Source organism: Zootoca vivipara, chromosome 6 (genome assembly GCF_963506605.1).
Source record: "Zootoca vivipara chromosome 6, rZooViv1.1, whole genome shotgun sequence".
Lineage (NCBI taxonomy): Eukaryota > Metazoa > Chordata > Lepidosauria > Squamata > Lacertidae > Zootoca > Zootoca vivipara.
This window is the reverse complement of record NC_083281.1, coordinates 77,876,434-77,898,088: the sequence shown is the minus strand read 5'-3', so window position 1 is coordinate 77,898,088 and position 21,655 is coordinate 77,876,434. Positions and strand designations below refer to the sequence as shown.

Sequence of the window (21,655 nt, the reverse complement as noted above, 5' to 3'; positions counted from 1 at the left end):
ATACAACTGTAGACTTGGAAGTGACCCCAAGGGTCATCTAGTTCAACCTTCTGCAATGCAGACATCTCAACTAGATTGTACGTGACAGATGGCCTTCTTATGGTTGTCACAAGAAAAGGAAATATTTAGACAAATTAAATAAGGATTTCTGGCATAGTTAAGTCTGGGGCGTAATTATTGTTGAAAAATTAACTCACCCCATGATGTTAGATTACAGAACAAACAAACAAAAATATTCATTTTCAACTGCAGGGCAAAAAATTGCCACCTGTGAAATAATGTTACAATTTGGAATGCTTAGTAAATTTAGCTCCAACTGAGAATATCATAAGACAATATCCTGGTACAGTCAAACCTCAAGTTTTCGATCGTCTCCGTTGCTGAACATTTCAGCTCCTGAACGTCAAAAACTCAGAAGTAAGTGATCCGGTTTCTGAACATTTTTTTGGAAGCTGAACATCCGACGTGGCGGACAAGCGGCTTCCGATTGGCTCTTCCGGTTGCAAGAGCCAATCAGAAGCCACGCCTCGGAAATCAAATGTTTCAGAAGTTGAACATCCTTCCGGAAAGGATAACGTTCGACATCCGAGATCATAGAATCATAGAATTGGAAGAGACCACAAGGGCCATCCAGTCCAACCCCCTGCCAAAAATACAGATACCACTGTATTTTAAAACAATTTTTTCATTTAAGTGTTACTACCTACTCCAAAATGAGTAATAAATATATTTTCCTCAGGGATTCTGAATGAAACCACCCAAATGGTCTTCACATGTTTATTATGTCATGGCTTTGGCAGATTCAGATCCCTAGAGACTCCCATATTTTATTTGCTTCCTGTGCTGGAAAACTCCATCCCTGATGGTTTTTCTTCCTTTCTCCAGGCCCCACAAATCTGCAGACGCCGGCGCCATGTCTCAGCGCCATTCGACTGGCTCCTTGGGAGACAAGGCCGTTTTGCTGGAGCACCAGGTCGGCTCGGATTTGCGCCTCAGCGCCAATAATGTGTCCCCAAATGGCAAGCGCAGCTCCCTGGGCCCGCTGGACGGCCCTGCCTTCTTGGCCGAGCGTTCCCCGTCGCCCACTGGGGCCCGCCGGATCATCCTCAGCACCCAAAGCCCAGCCGCCCTCAAGGTGGGCACCCAGCAGCTCATCCCCAAGGGCCTGGCGGAGGGACCCAAGCCCAAGGTCCCCTCTCGGCACCAGAGCTTCTCGGCGGTCGTCTTGAGCAAGGAAGCCGCCCGATTGGACCCCAAGCGCATGTCGGCCCCCAGCATTTCGTTTGACGACCCCGAGGAAGCAGAGCTGGATGGAGGGACGCTCAAGCGCAACCTCCGCAGCATGTCATACCGGGCCGCCATGAAGGGCCTAGGGAACGGCGAGCCCACAGAGCCCTCAAAAATTGTCGGGGGCAGCCTGAAGCCACTGTGTGAAGAAACCAATGGCCAAGGAGCCCGTAGCCCTGGAAGGCAGAAGGTAGGTCCTTCATACCGCCACTGTGCCCTCTAGAATAGCCTATAATCCACTGTTGTTGTTGTTGTTTATTGCATTTCTATTCCACCTTTTTTCTCCATGGGCGGAGCTCAAGGTGACCCGCTCTTTTATGTGTAATAATTTTATATTAGTTTTCAGGTACAATGACCCAATAAAAGCCTCATTGTCACAATACCAAATTATAATACAATCAATAATGCCAATTGTTCAGATGCCAAATTATGTTATTTTGTCCCATCCCCCCCCCCCCGCCCGCGTGCTAGAATTGATGGCTTGATAATTCACTTTAACTCTGCGTTCCAAAAACGTATAAATCCCAATTGCACCCCAGTCAGAATAACAAGCACTTATACTGCAGCTGCAATTTTAACGACTTCCATTCGCATTAACACATCAAATAATTTACAGTCTTCCAGATGAAGCATTCAAACTCTCTCTTTGTTGTTCTTTGTGTGTGGCTATTATTCTGTCCATGATGTTTCTTCCTGTCCTTGTACTGTATTATGTCTACTTTTTGTCAGTTGTTGCTGTTCTCCACCATACCTTAGGCAGAGCTAGTATTCCAGTGCCGTTTCATAAGTTCTCCATTGCACCGTTCCAAGCTTCATTGTTTTGCAACTCAACCAGCTGTTGAAGCAGGTAGCCTGCTCTTTTAATCTCCACCACATCCCTGTGAGGTGGGTTAAGCCAAGAGGCAGCGACTGGCCCAAGGTCACCCAATGAGCTTCATGGCTGAGGGGGGCAGGATTCGAACCTGGTCTCTCCTGGTCTGCTGGCTCTCATTTTGCAGGGAAGCCGGCAATGTGTCTTCAGTTGTTGTTGGACTCATAATTCCCATCAGTCCCTAGCCAGCATGGCCCTAGCCAGCATTCACCCAGAAGATGCTTGAGATTTCAGGAGTGTTTCAGGTGGGCACTCCAAAAGCCCCGTAGTGCCTTCCACCCTACCTCAGGAAAGGGGAAAGCTAAGCTGCCGTAGACCTGACAGTGCCACCTTCCCCAACCTGGTGCCCTCCAGATGTTGAGGGACTCCAAACCATGGCTTGCAGGTGCAATTGTTCACTCAGACCACAGTTTGGATTCTGAAACTCGAGAAGTACTCATGATTCGCAGTGATCTCTGCATTGCAGGGGGTTGGAAGATATGACCCTTAGGCAAGGGTCAGCAAACTTTTTCAGCAGGGGGCCGGTCCACTGTCCCTCAGACCTTGTGGGGGGCCGTACTATATTTTTTTGGGGGGGGGGGAAATGAACGAATTCCTATGCCCCACGAATAACCCAGAGATGCATTTTAAATAAAGGCCACATTCTACTCAGTAAAAACATGCTGATTCCCGGACCGTCCGCGGACTGGATTTAAAAGGCGATTGGGCCGCATCCGGCCCCCGGGCCTTAGTTTGGGGCCCCTGCCCTTAGGTGTGGTGGGGGTGCTGAAATTTTTTAGAATTTTGTATATGAAGAAATGAAAAAGATCTTTAGAGTAACTTTTATAAAAAGACCAGAGGCATTTCTTCTGGGAATCCTGAGTAAAGATATACCTGTAAGTAACAGAGAGATCTTCCTATATGCGACAGCTGCAGCCTGTTTGCTAATAGCTGCAAACTGGAAAGGGGACAAAATCCCAACAGTAACAGAGTGGCAAAACAAACTGCTAGACTTTGTGGAATTGGCTCAATTAACAGATAATTTAAGGGGAAACACTAAACAGGCGTTTGTGAAAAAATGTTTAAAAGATATCTGCAAGAAAATAATAACAATAATGTAATTTCCATGGTAGCCTTGGAATGACTGTCTTATAACGCAAACTTATAACTTATAAGATATGTCGGTATGATTGGATCTTTGATGTACAAAAGAGACAATAAGAAAACGAAGAGGAAAGTATGTACATTAGTAATATAGATGTGGTGCACTTCGGGAGGTGACGGGAAGTCAATATTTTTGATTTAATTTGTTAGGTTTGACTAAGGATATTTGACGAAATTTGATTTATGTATCTGTATTTGATTTAACACAAATAACACAGAAAGAAGGGAAGAAGAAGCAAGTACTTTGAAAATGCAACAAATGTTTAATGATGTAGTAGCAACAATGTATGTGTGTATAATATTGTATAAGAAATAACATAATAGAAAAAGAAAAAGAAAAAAGAAAAACAAACCAAAAGGGAGATATGACCCTTAGGGAAGGGAGCTCCCTTCCAACTCTAGGATCCCACGTAATGAAATTGTACTTTGTTTCCAAAGTGTTCAAGCTTGCATCCTCGTCCCAAATGCTTTTATTCCGGATTGGACAAATGCATGCGGAGCTCCAGTTTAGCCGCAGCTGGCCTGAATTACTGCCCTGATTAGCTGAGGCCTGGCCAGCGGAGGGTCAGAGGTCACACTTGCATTTTAAAACAAAACAAGTTAACTCTGTCTGTTCCAGAAGTGAGCAAAGCAAATCCAGTGCCATCTGGATTCAGGATATGGTGCTGCCTTTGATAGATCCCCGGGAACTGGGGAGTTAATCACGCTCTCTATTTGAAGATGACTTTGGGGTTTCTATCAACTTTTCCAGGGAGATTTGGAGTGAATTGGAAAGGGGAGGGTGAAGCACAGGGATGGACCTTTTCAGCACAAGAGTCCACGCAACTGAGCTTTCCTCTCCTGGAAACTTGGAAGGAGAGGGGAACCTTGCCATGGATCTATGGCAGAGTTCATGCGCTCCGCTTAGATTTTCGAAGGACCACAAGCAGCAGATGTGGCTTGAATCAGAAAATGGATGCAAGGGTGGCCAATTTGTGATTCATTTTTTTTAATGGAAAGTGCTGGCTTCAGTGCAATTCACAGCATTGGTTATGACCCTCCTTATATTAGCCTGCCCAGGCTTTGAAATCTTCGGGGGAGGCATGAGACAGGGACTTCTTGGTGGCTGCTCCCAGATAGTGAAACTCCCTTCTACAGGAGGCTAGTGCAGTCTCCTCTCTGCTTTCCTTTCAGGAAAAAGCAAATACTTTATTTGTTCAGACAGGTCTTTGGCCAGTAACTGACTGTTGTGGCAGGGTCTTCTGAAGGGAGGGTTGTATATTTTTGGGGGGTTGGGGGGTTGGATATGTGTGTTGTGCTTTTAAATGGTTTTCATTGCTGGCTGTTGTTTAAATGGGGTCACTTGTATTTAACTGTTAATTGCTTTTTAAATGTTTTGTGCATTTGTAGCTGAATCTGTTTTGATGTATGCTGCGAATCACTTTGGGTCCTGCACTTGGGAAAAGGGTATATAAAGACTTGAAACAAACAAACAAACAGATGTAGGAGGAGCTGTTGAGAGGCAGGAGTCCCAAAGACCTCTGCAGGGCATCATGTTAGCAACCCTTGCTCTATGTTTGGTAAACTGGGACCCCCAGTATGGCATACCCTCCAACCATCCCTGTTTGCTTGGGATATTCCCGGAATTACAGAAGTCATCCTGGCTTCTGAAATAATCCTGGGAGATGAGCTGGCTCTGGCGCTTGCAATTATACACTGCCTGGCCCTTTCTGCTCCCTTGAGATTTACCTCTTGCACCCAGCCAGGAATGTCCATAATGTGGAAGAGGTGATGGCGATCCATCTGAGGGCACAAAGTAGGGCTTGGAAGGTATGTCCTGAGGGTACTCCCGAAGATCAGAGTGGGGGGGCAGGGAGAGGCTTGGAGGATCACTTTCACCCGCTGGGCCTGAGGTTCACCACCTCTGGCCTAGGTACCGTAGGTAGGTTCTGCAGCTGCAGTTCTGTCTCTCACCACAAGAGGCAGCAGCAAGTAGACCAAGGCTTGCTCATCGGCTACGTGTTGCAACAAGACCCAAGGCGGGTGGGAGTCTAGTATGGGGACCTGCTTCAGTGATAATGTTAGGGCTGTTGGGGGCAAAGGTCACTGGAAAACTAAACAAAAGCTTGAGTCACTTTGGAACTTGGATTCCCCCCACCCCATCACTCACGTTGAGAAAGTGAAACTGAAATAAGGCAAAGAAGAGCACACACCAAAGTTGCAAGGTGTGTATGTGAGAGAGACACACACATTGACCAAGTGGTTAAGGCCCTGTGGGAAAGGCCTTGGTTGTGTGACTTCCTCTTAAGGCTTAAGAAGCAAGGCAAGGGATCCTTTTTTGCATATGGTACAACATTTCTCTGATGAAAATAGGGACATCCTATTCCATTGTTGTTGTTGTTGTTGTTGTTGTTGTTGTTGTTGTTGTTGTTGTTGTTTTGTTGTTGTTGTTCTATTTATGCCTCACTCATCTGACTGGGTTTCCCCTGCTACTCTGGGCGGCTTCGAACATATAGAAAAGCACAATAAAGCATTAAACATTTAAAACCCTTCCGTATACAGGGCTGCCTTCAAATGGCTTGGGGTTTGGATAACTCCATACCCTCCAACATTTCTCCTATGAAAATAGGGACATCCTACCATACCCACCGGACGCGGGTGGTGCTATGGGTTAAACCACTGAGCCTAGGGCTTGCCAATCGGAAGGTCGGCAGTTCGAATCCCCGCGAAGGGGTGAGCTCCCGTTGCTCGGTCCCTGCTCCTGCCAACCTAACAGTTCGAAAGTACGTCAAACTGCTAGTAGATAAATAGGTACCGCTCCGATGGGAAGGTAAACGGCGTTTCCGTGCGCTGCTCTGGTTCGCCAGAAGCGGCTTTGTCATGCTGGCCACATGACCTGGAAGCTGTACGCCAGCTCCCTCGGCCAGTAAAGCGAGATGAGTGCTGCAACCCCAGAGTCGTTCACGACTGGACCTAATGGTCAGGGGTCCCTTTACCTTTACCCACCAACATTTTTCTGATGAGAATAGGCATGTCCTAAGAAAAAAGTGGGACATTCTGGGACCAAATCAGAAACCAGGTTGGCTTCTGTAAATCCAGGAGATGTCGCTGGAAAATAGGGACCCTTGGAGTGCCTCTTGGCATTTTGCTACACACAGCTGTGTAGAAAACAAACAGGATTTTGTGCCCAGGTGTTCAGCACACCTGTATGCAATGGTGCAAAGCTGCAAGAATTGGTTTTCTGTTTGGGTTTGGGGAGGAGAGGAGAGGAGAGGAAAGGAAAGGACTTTTTTCCTTTTCCTTTTCCTTTTTCTTGAATAGCAAGAATTTTACACTAGGCCCGCAAATTACATGGATGTTACATTCAGGGGGCAGGGTGTCTACACATAAAGGCAAGATCTTATAAAACAGGAAGACCCCCGTGGAACTGCCACTCCTCCCGAAAAACATGACCATCCCTACCTGCCCAGAGTTCCCTACCTGCCCAGAGTTCCCTACCTGCCCAGAGTTCCCTACCTGCCCAGAGTGAGCGTTGCTTTCCAGCCTCTGGGAGGGTTGCATGAGGGTTGTGGAGACTCTTGTGAGATCTTGTGCCACAGTGGCCTGGGTGGGCTACTTCAGAGTAACGACTCCACACGGCTCTGCATTTTATCTTTTTATTGGTGCTGCGTATTTACAGTGCTAAAGGCAGTACTATTTACAGAGACACATCTTATCCGCTTGAGTCAGAACCTCCGAATGGCGTTTGGCGCGTTTTTCTCCAACATAACAACTTGGGGAGACCCAGCCTCTTCCCCCTACGTTTTCTGCGCAATTCCGGAGTTGGGGGGATAGGTCTGCCCCCCTTGCTTCCCCCTTCCTGTCCCACCTGGGACGATGGCTCCTCTACCCTGCCTGAGCCTCGGACACCACTTCCTGCTTCCCCACTTGAGTCGGAACTCTCCCTGCTTTCCCCTGCGCTCGGGGATGGGCTGGAACTCAGGAGGGGAGGGACTTCGCGATATCCCCTGTCCCTCACATCCTGCATGGACATTTCTTATTGTTCCCCCTCCCCCATTATCTCACCCTCTATGTATCGATGGATGGATGGAAGTGTGCAAGGCTGCAACCGCTTGAGTGAATTGCATGTACTATATTTAGCCACCCCAGTGGCTTCTGAAAATTAGGAACATAAGAAGAGTCTGCTGCGTCAAGCCAGCGGCCCATCTCATTTGACAGCGGCCAACCAGATAACCCGTGACGGGAAGCCCACAAGCAGTGGTCTCGTGTCCTACAGTTCCCAGCACCTGGCATTCCGAGGCACAAAGCCGTCAGGGTTAGCTGCCATTGATGTTGTCCTCCATGCATTTGCCTAATCCCCAGATTCAGCTTTGGGTGACCAAGTGGTCTACTTTAAAGAGGACCGCCCTCTTTCTGTCTTTAAACCAATCACCTCTTTGGACAAAAGAACCCCAAGAAGGGAGAGCGCCGGGGGGGGGGGGCTCAGAGCTGCCTATCTACAGTTAGCACCCTGGCAGCAGATTGATCAGACACTGAGGTCAGGCTCTTCTTTCCCACTCGGGTGAGATATATTGTATTTCTATTTCAGTTATAGGAACTATCTCTGCACCTGCATATACATTGCATCTGCAATTGTACAATTTCATGCACGTACATATTAGCATGTGCAAATGAGCGTCATCTTTCCCCACCCCTTTTGGGGGGCGTGGCTGATGCATTAATGGTAGATCATCTGCTTTGCATGCAGAAGGTTCAATTCCTGGCATCGCTAAGTAGGATTTGGAGAGAGTCTCGGCTGAAATCTTGGGGAACTGTTGCTGGTCAGTGTACGCCAGTGTTTCGCAAAGTTGGGTCTCCAGCTGTTTTGGGACTACAACTCTCATCATCCCCAGCTAGCAGAACCAGTGGTTAGGGATGATGGGAATTGTAGTCCAAAACCAGCTGGAGACCCAACTTTGGGAAACACTGGTGTTCACAAACCAGACCTAGATGGGACCAAAGATATAACTATATAAAGTGGCTTTTGTACATTTAGGGAAGGGGCTGTATTGCAGTGGTAGAGCATGTTTCTGGCTTGCAGAACATCCCCAATTCAGTCCCCAGCATCTCCAAGAAGGGCTGGGAAAGGCTCCCTTTCTGAAATGCTGGAGAGCTGCTGACAGGCAGGGCTGGCAGAACAGAGCTAGGTGGACCCAGTGGTATGACTCTGCATACAGAAGCTTCCTATGTTTCACGTCTATTAGGCTGCAAGCCTAGGCTAGAAACTCCTTAATGCTGAACTCAAATCTTTGTGGTGCTTATTCATCGCAGGCCCCCTTTTCCTCTGGACACTGCACCACCTTCTTGCATTGTAAAACGTCGCCCAGTATTTCCAGAGAAAAGCCTGATTTTTTGGGTGGTTGTTTTTGTTTTCAATCTGGGGCTGCAAATTTGACCGCATACATAACTGAGGTTGCAACATAATTCTCTGACTGGCAATTGTTTTCCTCAGCTCAAATCCGGATGATCCTCTTAGGACGTTGTTTGTACACAGGTCTGAGCCGGCCGCGGGGTTGAGAAACACTTGGGGGAGAAGCAGCAGCAGCAGCAGCTGAATATACGAAGGGGCTTGGCTCTCAGTTTACTCAGACTTCTGGGAGTCCGGGAGCAAGAGTTGTTCAAACAAAAGGAGCAAGATCACAGAACTGTAGAGTTGGGAGGGATCCCAAGGGTCATCTAGTCCAACCCCGTGCAATGCAGGAATCTCAACTAGATCATACGTCGCCGATGGCCTTCCGATCTCTGCTCAAAAACGTTGAATGATTGGCAAGGTTCAATCATTGCTAATGTCTAGCATTTCATAGTGCTTCGGGGCAGGAAACTTTTTTTTTCAGATTGAGGGCCGCATTCCCTCCCAGGCAGCCTTCTGGGGGCCATATGGAAATGGTGGGTAGGGTGAGAGTAGACTTTACTTTTGTACTGTGGAGTGCTCTCCCCAGAGAGCCTCATCTGGCACCATCATTGCATGTCTTTAGGCACCAGGCAAAAACATTCCTCTTTACCCTGGGATCTTTTGATAAAGGGCGGTATATAAATTGAATAAACTAATAATAATAATAATAATAATAATAATAATAATAATAATACTACAGTAAACTTGTTTCCCACCCACCCCCGTCTGTCTCTCAAGAGGGAGAGGATGGGGACAAAACTAGAAATAGTTGGCTCCGCATGTCGTTGGTTCTGAGCCTGCCTGTTATTGGCTCCAGCGCCACCTACTGTTAGTCTCCCTGCCTTCCAGCCCACCAGTACAAATGGGCACCAGCCACCACTGTCTGCAATATGATTATTATTATTTTTAATGGAGTGTCTGTATAGCTGCTTATGATCGCCCCCCCCCCTCATTTTCTCTCTCTGTTTGACAGAGAAACTTTGGTCGGAAGCGCATGAATTGGCATGGAGGTTCCTTCAAAGATGGTAAGTAGATGGACCAGGATATTCCAGGGCACCCCTAGTCGGACTTTGGATTGATCCTGGGAGTCTTCCCTTTGCATCCATTCCACAATAGGACCTCTTAAAAAAAAAAACCTGGTTCCTTTGGGAGCAGTTTCAAAACAGGCGGTCAACCCAAGGTGCCAAAATTTTTGGCAACAGGAAGTGGCAGCCTGGCTACTCTTACGTCAGTTCAGCTAGGGATCCTCAGGGCTGTGTCTTGTGCTAGCCCCCTACTCAAGAGTAAACCCGTTGAAATGAATGGACCGTTGACAGGAACGGCTAACTTGGGTCCATTAAATTCAATGGGTCTACCTGGAGTAAAATTTGGTTGTCTGCAACCCTCTCGCTCCCCATGCCTAGGAACATGTGAGTTCTTGATGGGAATTACAAGTGGAAGCTGCAACAAAATGTTGCAGTGTGGAGTGATTTTGTTAAAGGTGCCAGGCAACTGAACCCTCTTCCAGGACACTCCATTCCATCCCCCAAACCACCCCTTTCAGTCAGGCAGCATTCCGGGCTCCATTTTCAAGTGTTGTTTGGGCTATTTGCACTCTCTCTCTCTCTCTCTCTCTCTCTCTCTCTCTCTCTCTCTCTCTCTCTCTCTCTCTCTCTCTCTCTCTCACACACACACACACACACACACACACACACACACACACACCCTTTAGCTTGTTAACATGGGTAGCTGCCTTTTCCTGAGTCAGACCGCTGTTCCATCCAGCTCAGGGTTAGTTACATTGACTGGCAACAGCTCTTTGGGGTTTTAGGCAAGGGGACATCCCCAGACCTACCCAGAGATGCTGGGGATTGAACCTGGGAACTTCTGCATGCATAGCTGAGACTCTTGATTCCCCTTGAAAGCTTTCTTTCCCCTAAAATATATTGTTTAATATACTTGAGCAAACCTTGTTTTCTCCAAATCCTTCTGATGTTTGCTGCATAAAATATATAAATGCAGAAGAACGAGTTCACTATTACTGCATAGCAGGGAAAGCCAGTGTACTGTGAAACCCACAGATGTTTTGGGGAATCCCAGCTCCCATCAGCCCCAAATGGTCAGAGATGGTGGGAGATGTTGTTCAGGAATGTCTAGGGCCTCGCATCATCCACTCTTGGTATATAAGATTCATATTGGTAATGCGCTTCCATAGCATTAGCACATTGGTAGGGAAAATGTGTGTGTCTTTGGGGAGCAGAGAGTTACCTTTGGGCAGCCTGAGGTTTTCTCAGCATCGCTGATCCGTACCACTTCTCTATCCCAGATCCCCGCCTGTATCAAGAGATTCGCGAGAAAGGTCTCAACTCCATCAGCCACGAGTCAGATGATGACCTCCTAGAGGTGGACACCATCCCCGAGGAACCTCCTGCCACAGATTCCTCCACCATTGTGGTGAAGAACTACAGGCCTGCTCACATCAACTGGAGCCAGCTGCCAGAGGTAGGAAAGGGAGATTGCTAGAGGGTGAGGGACCCCGTCTTTGAGAACAGCAGCTGGGAACCTCCTTTAATCAGGCCCAGTAGGCCTTCCCAGTTGGTCCATTTTGGCCAGAACATGCCCACCTGACCTACACGTGATGTCAGCTATAGAGCAGGTAAAGGCACAGCAAAGATGAAAAGCACTAGCTGATCACTGACGATTTAGTACATGGGCACATGATGTACCAGTGACATCAGGTGATTGAAAGGCCACTGGCCCCACCCATCTGTGGTCTGTGGTCCACAAGGGGGGTTCTTCTGTTTTGAAGGACAGTCAGTTTCTTCCATTTCATTTTGGGTCCCTTATAGAAATACTTTTTGCGCCACTGGTCGGTGAAGCTCAGGACTTGTTTGCATTTATTAACCCCCAACTTTCCCAGCTTCCGCAGAGCTGTTTTGCAACATAACCCACTGGATATAAATGCAGTGCAAACGATTTAAGGGACCGGGCGGGTTCATAAATGAGCTGCCGCTCCCTCAAATGAGTTCGTTCTGACAGTGGGTCTCTGGGATCCTTCCCTAATTCTGAAAATAGAGCAGTGTGGATGCCAGGCAAGACTTGTCGGGGAGTGTACTACAACTGGGAAAGACCCTCTTGCTGGTTTGCCCCCTTCCTTGACTCTGATGGCCTCGGCACATGGGCAGTTTGATGTGGGAACTATATGTGCTCAAGCCGCATACTGCTATACTGGCACACACCATCACTGAATTCTCAGAAGTTGAGCAGGAGGAGGCATAACTTCGTGGTATGCAGAAGGTCCCAGGTTCAATCCCCAGCATCTCCAAGTCAGGCTGGGAGAGATCCCTGCCTGACATCCTGGAGGGCCACTGCACTTGGCTAGATGGGCGCAGTGCTCTAACTCTGGATTAGGGAGCGTCCTATATTCTAGTAATGTACTTCAGGTGGATTACTTCTGCTTCAGTCAATATTTGCACATCTGTCTCCTGCACCCTTCCCAACATGTGTGTTTTGGCCACTGTGGGACTCTCTGTAGAAGTTCCCCTGCGGTAGACAGAATTGCCTTGGAGAAATGGATGGTGCAACATTCAGCTGGGGTGATGTGACCCGAAGGAGTGGCTTTGCCCCGGAGGCTCACCTGCCTTTTCTTATCTCACCTGGTATCCTCCACTTTTTTTTAAAAAAAAACAACTAAACATTTCCTCCTGAGATGGTTCCAAAGTTCATCTGCTTCACCTGGCAGGATTTATGGAGTTTGCTGAAACGCAGCTCTGATGTTTCCCCCTTTTCTTCTCAAGCTTTGCCTGGGGGCGTTGCAGGTGAGAGTGGAAACTCCCTGAGCAAGGAGCTCCCTAGCAACTCTGCAAGTGCCACGTAATGTTTGTTCTGCATTTGCAAGGAATCGATCCATTAGTGTGGCACCAGGTACCCTCCTGGACTCCCTGCCCATTGTTGTTAGGCTAGATTTATTTCTGCACCTGCCCAAACACTTTCTAACCTCCCCAGGCATGCTTTTCTCTAACATGTACTTTGTATGTTTTAACTTTTCTGATTTCATTTGCATTTTGATTATATTCTATGTTGGCTTGCTTTTAACATTTGATATAATTGGCATTTTGGAAGGAATACGTTACATTGTTTTATGTAAACCAGTAAAAGTAGGGGGAGCTTTTTCAGCCTGAGGGCCACATACCCTTCTGAACAATGTCCTGAGGTGGGTGGGGCCAGAGGCTAAAGTAGGAGGAGCAACTGATGCTAATTTTACCTTTGTACAGTAGGCTGATTTCTACACACAACCCGTCTCCCTCCTCCATCCAGCTAAGCAAGAGGCATGATCAGAGTTCAAGGGCACATTCCAGCCAGGCAAAAACACCTAAGGAGGGGGTGAAGCAAGGGCAACTAGGGGTGTGGCCTGGGGAGAGTTCCAGGGGCTGGACAGAGCTGCCTAGAGGGCCACATCCAGCCCCTAAGCCTGGTGTTCCCCACCTGATGTTTTTGATTGTTATATAAATAAATAACAAGAATAATGGAAAAATCAATCTGGCTTGTTCAGTGTGAGTGACTTTAGTTCTGGGATAATATGTAGTGGCAGTGAAGAGGGGCAGAGTTGTATCGTCTTCATGGGAAATGCTTCGTAGTTTCACTCCTGTAACTTTTTTCCCCATGTTCTAAAAACAAAAGATGGATTTTTATTCTTCATAAAATGAGTTCTAAACCTAAAAATGGTCACCCTGTAATCCTATAACCACTTACCAGGGAGAAAACCCCATTGAATTCTATGTGACTTGCAGGGTTTGTTTTTTTTTTTTAAAAAAAGTGCCGTTCCTGCACCCCCATGGCCACCTGTGGGGTCCTTGGTCATGTGGCTCCACAGAAGGGATGCCTGGAAACTAGCAGTGAGTCTGCAAGTCACTCAGAATTTGTCTTCTGCAGGTGCAGGAAGCTGGCATCCTGGAGCAGATCTCCCCGGAAGAGCGCAAACGGCAGGAGGTAAGGGAAGCCAGGAGGCTCAAACAAGGTTCCTGCTTGGCGCTCCAGGCGTGCCTCCCTGAGGGGAGAGCATTCCACAAGTGCAGGGAGCCACCACTGGAAAGTCCCCGTCTTGTGTTGCCACCCTCTGAACCTCCCATGGAGGAGAGGCACATGAGAAGAACAGCCTCAGATTATGATCACAGGGTCTGGCTCAGTTCATGTGGCAGGAGGCAGCCCTTGAGCTATTGGTGTCCTGAGCCACATCAGGCTTTATAGGTCAAAACTATTATTTTGAATGGAGCCCGGAAACAAATGCATTCATGGCAAAACTAGTGTTGTGTGTTCTGACCATGCTGCCTAGTCAACAATCTGGCTGCTGAATTGTGTATTAACTGTGGTTTCCAAATCATCTTCAAAGGCAGCCTGACGTAGAACGCATTGCCAGAGCATAAACAATAAATGTCAGATTGCTAAAGCGGGTTGCTGGGGGGTTTTGGGGGAGGGGGGGGGAAATCCGACTCATCATTCTGGAGAATGGAGCCCCAGACTTTTTGCCCACACTTCCATCCAGATGGTGCCAATGTTGGTGGCTGCAGACCAACATTTCACTTGCCAGCATCTGAAAATGCACCCCCTCCACATAGCTGGATGAACAGCTCAGTTGGAAGAGCATGGGACTCTTAACCTCAGTGTTGTGGGTCTTACTTACACGTTGGGCAAAAGATTCCTGCGTTGCAGGGGGTTGGACTAGATGACCCTTCGTGTTCCTTCTGCCTCTACAGTTCCATGATCAGCTATGAAGGGCTGTCCCCTCGTGTTCACCTTTCTCTCTCTCCATCCTTTTCCCCTGCAGGCGATCTTTGAGATCATTACCTCCGAGTATTCCTACATGCGCAGCTTGGAGATACTGGTGAACCACTTCATGAAATCGGAGGCACTGAAGGACACCATGAATCAGACAGATCACCACCACCTCTTCTCCAACATTGGGGATATCCTGGCTGCCAGCAAGAGGTAAATCTTGAACCTCAGGCAGCTGCCTGTGTGGTGTAGCAGTTATAACAGGCTCCCCATCCCTGAGTTAGAGTGTTGGACTTGGTGACAACCAAATTCATATCCCTGCTCAGCTAGAAAGCAACACTGGGTGACCTTGAGCTGGCCTTTTTGACCTACCTGGCAAGGTGGTTGTGAGGATTCCTACCGAGATCCTTGGAGGGGAAGGGTATAGGATTAAAATCAGCCCCATCACTGAGCAGATGGCTCATCTCTCCTCACGGTTGGCACTGCTCAGCCTATACAGAGATTTAGATGTAGAATCAAAACACAAAGAATTCCCGGGGCCACTTATTGGTAGCAGCCAAAAACCATCAACACCGTCAGCTAGAAGGACTGTTCACCTTTGGATCGGCTTAACTGTTCTGGGCACCACAGTTTAAGAAGGATATTGACAAGCTGAAATATGCAGAGGAGGCTGACCACGAAACCTCCCTTTTATTTATTGTGCCTCTAGCTTTTTTGAGGACTTGGAGAAAAGACATCAGGAGAACGTCCTGATCCCGGACATCAGCGACATCGTAGAGGCTCACGCAACTAATAATTTTAATCCATATGTCATCTATTGTTCGAATGAAGTCTACCAACAGAGGACCCTTCAGAAGCTGTTGTAAGTGACTCCAGTCATCCTCCGCCCCCCAAACTTAAAGGATTATTTATAAGCTTTAGTGTATTAAAGTCCAACCCATGTGGCTTGGTGTAGAGACTTAGAATCTTGCCCCTGCTATGAACCCAAGTGGCCTCAGCCTTCAGCCTCCCCCATCTGCGATATGGGAATAATAACACAAGCATGCCTGGCAGCTCTATAACTGTATGGTTCTAAGTAAGTGCTACTGAATGCCAACTTAATCCTACTCAGAATAGACCCACTGAAATTAATGGCCCTAAGTTAGTCATGCCCATTGACTTCAGTAGGTCAGCTCTGAGCAGGACTAATTTGGATTCAACCCTTAATTCAAGGTAGGTAGCAGCTGAATTCATTGAAACACCCAATTTGATACTCTACTCTTTCTTGCACCAGGAGGTGACTGTGTGTGTGTTCAGGTTATCCGTTTAAAGTGTAAAAAGTGTGCATTGCATCAATCACAAGAAGCTGAAGTGGTGTTTTCTGTTCCGTTGCAGAACCACGAATCCTGCCTTTAAAGAGACCCTGAAACACATTGAGCAGAAACCAGAGTGTGGCAGCCTTCCCTTGATTTCCTTCCTTATCAACCCCATGCAGAGAGTTACTCGCTTGCCTCTTCTGATGGATGTAAGAGCAAGCGGAGGGGCACATGGAAATATATATGCCCATCTGTTGTTGTTGTTGTTTGTTTGTTTGTTTGTTGTTTACCTGCCTATCATCCTAAAGTACCAGGGGTAGGGTTGCAGCATTAAAACACAATATTAATGTCTACCATTCATCAGGCTGAAAGCTGGGGTTCTTTCCTCTGACCTTCAAACCTCATTAAAAGGCCATGCTGCTAGACCCTGGTGAGGAAGCTGTTTATGCTTCTCATTCATTTGTACCTGACCCCAGATTTCCTGGGCCCCTCACTGATCTGCATGTTCTTTAAGATGGCTTCATGTTACTGAGAAGACTGAATAATATACCTTAAACCCTGCAATTCTAATAGTAATATTCTCTGTGTTCTGATCAGACCTATTCTACTTGGTTTAGGCATTTCCCAAAACTAAGCGCAAACTGAAACACAGTCATCCTTCAAAATTTGCAGTTCTTCATCCAAGCAATATGTCCAGAAATTCATATGGTGGGATAAATTGTGCATCAGGATGCATTTATTCATGAAAACAACATATTTAAAAAATGCTTTCTGTTTGGCAAAAAAATGCATTCCAAAACATGTATATTCGAGGAAGTAAGGAGGAAAATAATATGCATTTTCATGAGAATTATTTTTTAAATTGCATACTGATGTAGAACTGTGGCAAACTGACCTCAGGATGGAAAAAAAACACAAAACCAATAAACTAAAATTCTCAGATTTTCCCCTTCCTTAGCTGAGTGGACTGTCAAGAACAGGTTGCAGGTATGGGCAGCCAATAGTTTTGGAAGGAAAAAAAAAAAGTTGTGTGGATGTTCTCTTCCATTTCAGACTGTCTGCCAGAAAACCCAGTTGCATAGCAGAGCTTACGAAGCAGCGACTCAGGCTTTGAAGGCCATCAGTAAGGTAAGAGACTTTGCAGATGTACCCAACCTGTGTGTCCCCCCCCCAAAAAAAAAGGGGGAAGAGGGAAGCAGCCCAGTGAGGATTAAGCATGTTAAGTGAGCATGGAATGCTGACTGATGGACTGGAGGGGGGGACCCAGAAAACCAGGTGGGATGGGAAATAGAATGGAGCCAAAGGCATGGAATGGAGTGTCACCAAGGAGGGTTAGGAATGGCAGGCTGGAGAGGTGCACAGGAGCACCCCCGTGTTGCCCCATTATTATTTTTCCTGCAGCTCCCACTTGTGCAGGAGATGACGATAGAGACGGTGTTGCATTTACAAAAGTATGTTTCTGCCTCTCCTTTATGCCCCAGCTCGTGAAGAGGTGCAACGAGGGGGCCCACACCATGGAGAGAACCGAGCAGATGTACACGTTGCAGAAGCAGCTGGAGTTTGGAAAGATCAAGGTGTGAGATTTGGAAGGTGTAAATCTTTTTTTCCCTAGCGCGGCTCTGCCCCTTAGGCTTGATGGCAAGTTGTGGTGTACTGTTTGGACTCGGGGGGGGGGCTGCAAATCCTCACTCAGCCTCCCTTGGTGACTTTGGGCCAACTGCTGTCCTTCTACCTAATCTACCTCGCAGGGTTGTTGTGTCTTAACTCCCTTTTGGAGACAAAAGAAAGGGAGTATTTTGAGGAGGGGCTGTGTTTTAAGTTGGGAGCGGTCTGGGGGACAGTGCCATTTTGGATTTGCCCCTGGCTAACTCTGAATGTGTCTGGTTCCATGATGTTATAACCATTTGGTTGAATTTGCTATATTGACCAATGTCACCCTGGGTCTTCCCCCAGAACTTCCCGCTGATTTCTGCTTCCCGGTGGCTGCTGAAAAGGGGAGAACTCTCCATGCCTCTGGTGGAAGAAGGTGGAATTTTCCGGAAGGGCTCTGGACGTGGGAACTGCTATCTCTTTGTGTTCAATGATGTCTTGATCATCACCAAGAAAAAGAGGTGTGTGAGAGGCCATTTTTTGTGGAACAAACTTCACCTCACGTGTGAGGAATTTTATTTTGTGCTGATATATATATATATATATATATATATATATATATATATATATATATATATATATATATCCTCATGAAGTTGCTCGCAATGCACTTCATCAAGGCTCTGCCTCATTCATTTGGCAAATGCCACCTCAATCTCTGATGGTGCCTCTTTTTAAATTAATATTTCTAGCAAATTTAACACAGAAAGAAAAACAGAGGGGGAAATGGGAAATAAACGAAACCCTCATCATCTCACACTGAAAATACAATAGCCATCGACACATCCATCTTAATATTTGTTGTTGTTTAGTCGTTTAGTCGTGTCCGACTCTTCGTGACCCCATGGACCATAGCACGCCAGGCACTCCTGTCCTCCACTGCCTCCCGTAGTTTGGTCAAACTCATGTTCGTAGCTTCGAGAACACTGTCCAACCATCTTAATATAAAATATGCAAATCTATATTAGCCATCCAAATGTCCAGATAGCTTTCCACATGAAACTGATGTTTATAAGAAATATGTTTAAATGTAGCAAGGGTATTGTAAGTCCTCAAACCATTGCATTAACAGGCACTGGTTGCTTATCCTTCCAGGATTGAAGTGATCATGCCAGGTGTGCTTTTTGGACAGAACATCCCACAAACCTGGGAGCCACCACTAAAAAGGCCTGTTCTTATGTTTCCACCCTCCACACCTACAGGGCACATGAAAAAGGGCTGAACAGGGATTTGAACCCAGGTCTCCCTGGTCAACCTGGTTTAATTCTCTCTTAGTCTCACTCTTGATATGTTCTGTGATACAAAAAAAGAAAATAGAAAATTAGGTAGATTCCTTTTAAGAAGGGTTGAGTTTCTGGGTGCCTTTAAGGCCCGCTTCCCAGCGACTGAGGTAAAACCCCAAAAGAGTCTGTGTCATGCTTGAGGGTTTACCAACCTCCCGATTATAACCATTGCCCCTTCAGTGGGTTAATATTTGATGTTTTGAAGTTTTGGGATGTTTTTGGTCACTTGGGGTCGGGTGGCGAGGCTGTTTCTGGCCAGGCGCTGGTGTGCAGAAACACTTAAGAACCGTCTTTTGCGATAAGGAGGGAGCCGAGGAATTCCCTGTGGAATGTGAAGTCATTGGTTTTTTGCAAGATTGTGGGACTGTAGCCCTGTCCCTACATTCCTTCTCTGAGATTCGTCGTCCTGGCGAAGACTCTCTTTCCCTAGTTTTTTCCTTCCCTCATTCTTTTTTTAATGTCATTTGGGGGAAACTCTCTCTCCCCCCCCAATGTCTCTTGCCTGCTTGCTGTGGAATGGCGAGCGGCTGATTTATGTGGGAAGAGCCTGCCGAGGGGGATGTGGTTCGTGGCCTGCCCATTCCCAAGTGATTCTTTAATGGGAATTCTTGGCGAAGAGAGGAGCCAGGCTTCTGTCTGTCATGGGAAAACTCTTCCTCTCTCACACATCAGGCTTCAGTCACTCTCTATGGAATTGGCTGCGGAATGCCAGAGCAACTGATTTTTCATTTCATTTCATTATTATTTTTTTAAATCATTCCGTAGCAGGGGCTGTGAGGCCTGCAGTCTTCCAGATGGTTGCTGGACTCCAACTCCCATCATCCCTGACTGGCTGGGGTTGTGCTGGCTGGGGTTGATGGGAGTTGGAGTCCATCCAGGCTTGGAGGTCCCGCAGGTTCTCCAGCCCTGTCGTACAGCAAGCAAAGAGCCTTGAACGAAGAATTTCCCCAAGGAAGGACCATCTTGCTCTTCCATGTGAATCCTGCAAGACCAGCTCCCTTCCTTGCTGGCCTCTTTCTGCCTGGTTGGGAGGGAGGGGCACTGACTGACTGACTGACTCCAGCTACAAAAGTTGAGGCTGGCGAAGAGGCCAGAGACCGTCTTGGCTGAGAGTCCTTCACAACCTGCTTCCTGGGATGCTTGCAAACTCTTGGGGTGGGGTATTGATTAGGGGTGTTTGTTGAGGTCAATATTTAATTTTGGAGCTGTTAATTTTGATCTTTATAAAAAAATTGGTATCTTTATTTTTAGATCTTATTACGACTTGTGTGGCTATTGTCTAACTTTGTGGCACACATTTTGATATGTTTTTTTGTGTGTTTTTTTGCTCGCAACTGCTTTTGTTACAGGTGAAACTCGGAAAATTAGAATATCATCGAAAAGTGCATTTATTTCAGTAATGCAATGTATTATTTTTTGTTTTAATTTTAATTTTTATAAATGCTTTCTTTTGGAAATTCCACAGTAATAAAACAAATAGTTACAATAATACAAAAATAAACATCGCTATTACATTTCATTAATTGCATACTATTTATAATTGACCCGCCTAATGACAAATAATTACAATTACAACAAATAAAGGCTTGACATATCTTGCTTTGGTTGTCATGCATCTATCTCATATATTGGTTTCGCCTTTTAAGTTGCATTACTGAAATAAATACACTTTTCGACGATATTCTAATTTTCCGAGTTTCACCTGTATATTGTTGTAATCATGTAAATCTTTTCAAGTTGTAAGCCGCCTTGAGAGTGGAATATTATTATGGAATAATAATGATGATTTTATTATTTATGCCCTGCCCATCTGGCTGGGTTGCCCCAGCCGCTCTGGGCAGCTTTGAACACATATAAAAACACAATAAAGTGTCAATCATGAAAAACCTCCCAATACAGGGCTGCCTTCAGATGTCTTGTAGAAGTTGTGTAGCTTTATCTCCTTGACATCTGATGGGAGGGCGTTCCACAGGGAGGGCGCCACTGCCGAGGCAGAATACAAATAAATGATGATGATAACGATAAGGGAACTTTGGAGGAGCTCTGGGATATTTTAGGATGCTTTGTCACAAGCTGTCGAAAACAACACAGCCAGTAGATTAATCTATTTACAGCCTTCCCCAGCCTCCTGCCTTCCAGAATATGCTGGACTCCAAATCCCATCAGCCCCACCCAGCATGCCCAGTTGTTGGGGGATTATGGGAGTTGTAGTCCAGCGACATCTGGAGGTTCTACGGCCGCCATTATAGAAGGAAGATAATGATGACAGTTGCCTTGGGGACGCTTTCATTGTTCGCAAAACAATTTTGTAGCAAGTAAAACGTTAGTGCAATTCCGCTGTACACAATTCTGTTTCGATCTTCCTGGCTCTTGGCTCTTGCCCGGTCCCTTTCACCAGCTCTCTTTTATTTCTTGCAGCGAGGAGAGCTACATGGTTCTCAACTACGCCATGCTTGACCAGCTTTCGGTGGACAAAATTGAAAACCCGGATACTCCCTCTTCTCCCCCCGCCAAGCCGGGTTCGAGTGGTGCATTCCGCTTTGGCCACTTGTTCCGTGTGACCATGAACAAGGACAGCGAAGGCAAGCGGGAGGCGATAGTGCTGGCCACAGAATCCCTGTGAGTATTGGTTTGATGGGTGCAGAGGGTTGGTGTCACCTTCCGGGGCAGTTGTGATGGGGAGGGTGGGCACTGGAGAGATTTCTGTGCTTGCTGTTGGGGGGTGGCTGTTTGCACCTGACTTTCCCTACCCTTCAGCCCTCTGTGCCTTCATGGGATGAAGCCTTGTGTCCATCCAGCTCAGTATCATCTACACTGACTGGCAGTGGCTCTCCGGGGTTTCAGATGGTGGACATTCTCAGCCCCTACCTGCAGACGTCAATGATTGAACCTCAGACCTTCTGCATGCAAAGCAGATGCTCCACCAATCCAAGAACTGTGTAACTAAGAGCTAGTGCAGGGGTGG

The 21,655-nt window shown here is 46.8% G+C and overlaps 1 protein-coding gene across 5 annotated transcripts in view; it reads left to right on the top strand.

Moving 5' to 3' along the window:
• Positions 1-21,655, top strand: part of ARHGEF16 (Rho guanine nucleotide exchange factor 16) — a 40,546-nt gene that overhangs the window by 4,823 nt on the left and 14,068 nt on the right. For all 5 annotated transcript variants that reach the window (XR_009557812.1, XR_009557811.1, XR_009557810.1 and 2 more), the window contains exons 2-12: positions 886-1,477; positions 9,685-9,736; positions 11,017-11,192; positions 13,623-13,679; positions 14,515-14,675; positions 15,172-15,324; positions 15,837-15,966; positions 16,811-16,885; positions 17,239-17,331; positions 17,711-17,868; positions 21,109-21,309. Coding sequence is in view for 1 of the 5 variants with exons in the window: in XM_035121085.2 (XP_034976976.2) it covers positions 914-1,477; positions 9,685-9,736; positions 11,017-11,192; positions 13,623-13,679; positions 14,515-14,675; positions 15,172-15,324; positions 15,837-15,966; positions 16,811-16,885; positions 17,239-17,331; positions 17,711-17,868; positions 21,109-21,309 (1,820 nt within the window). In the remaining 4 variants the exon portion in view is untranslated. The remainder of the gene's footprint in view (positions 1-885; positions 1,478-9,684; positions 9,737-11,016; positions 11,193-13,622; positions 13,680-14,514; positions 14,676-15,171; positions 15,325-15,836; positions 15,967-16,810; positions 16,886-17,238; positions 17,332-17,710; positions 17,869-21,108; positions 21,310-21,655) is intronic.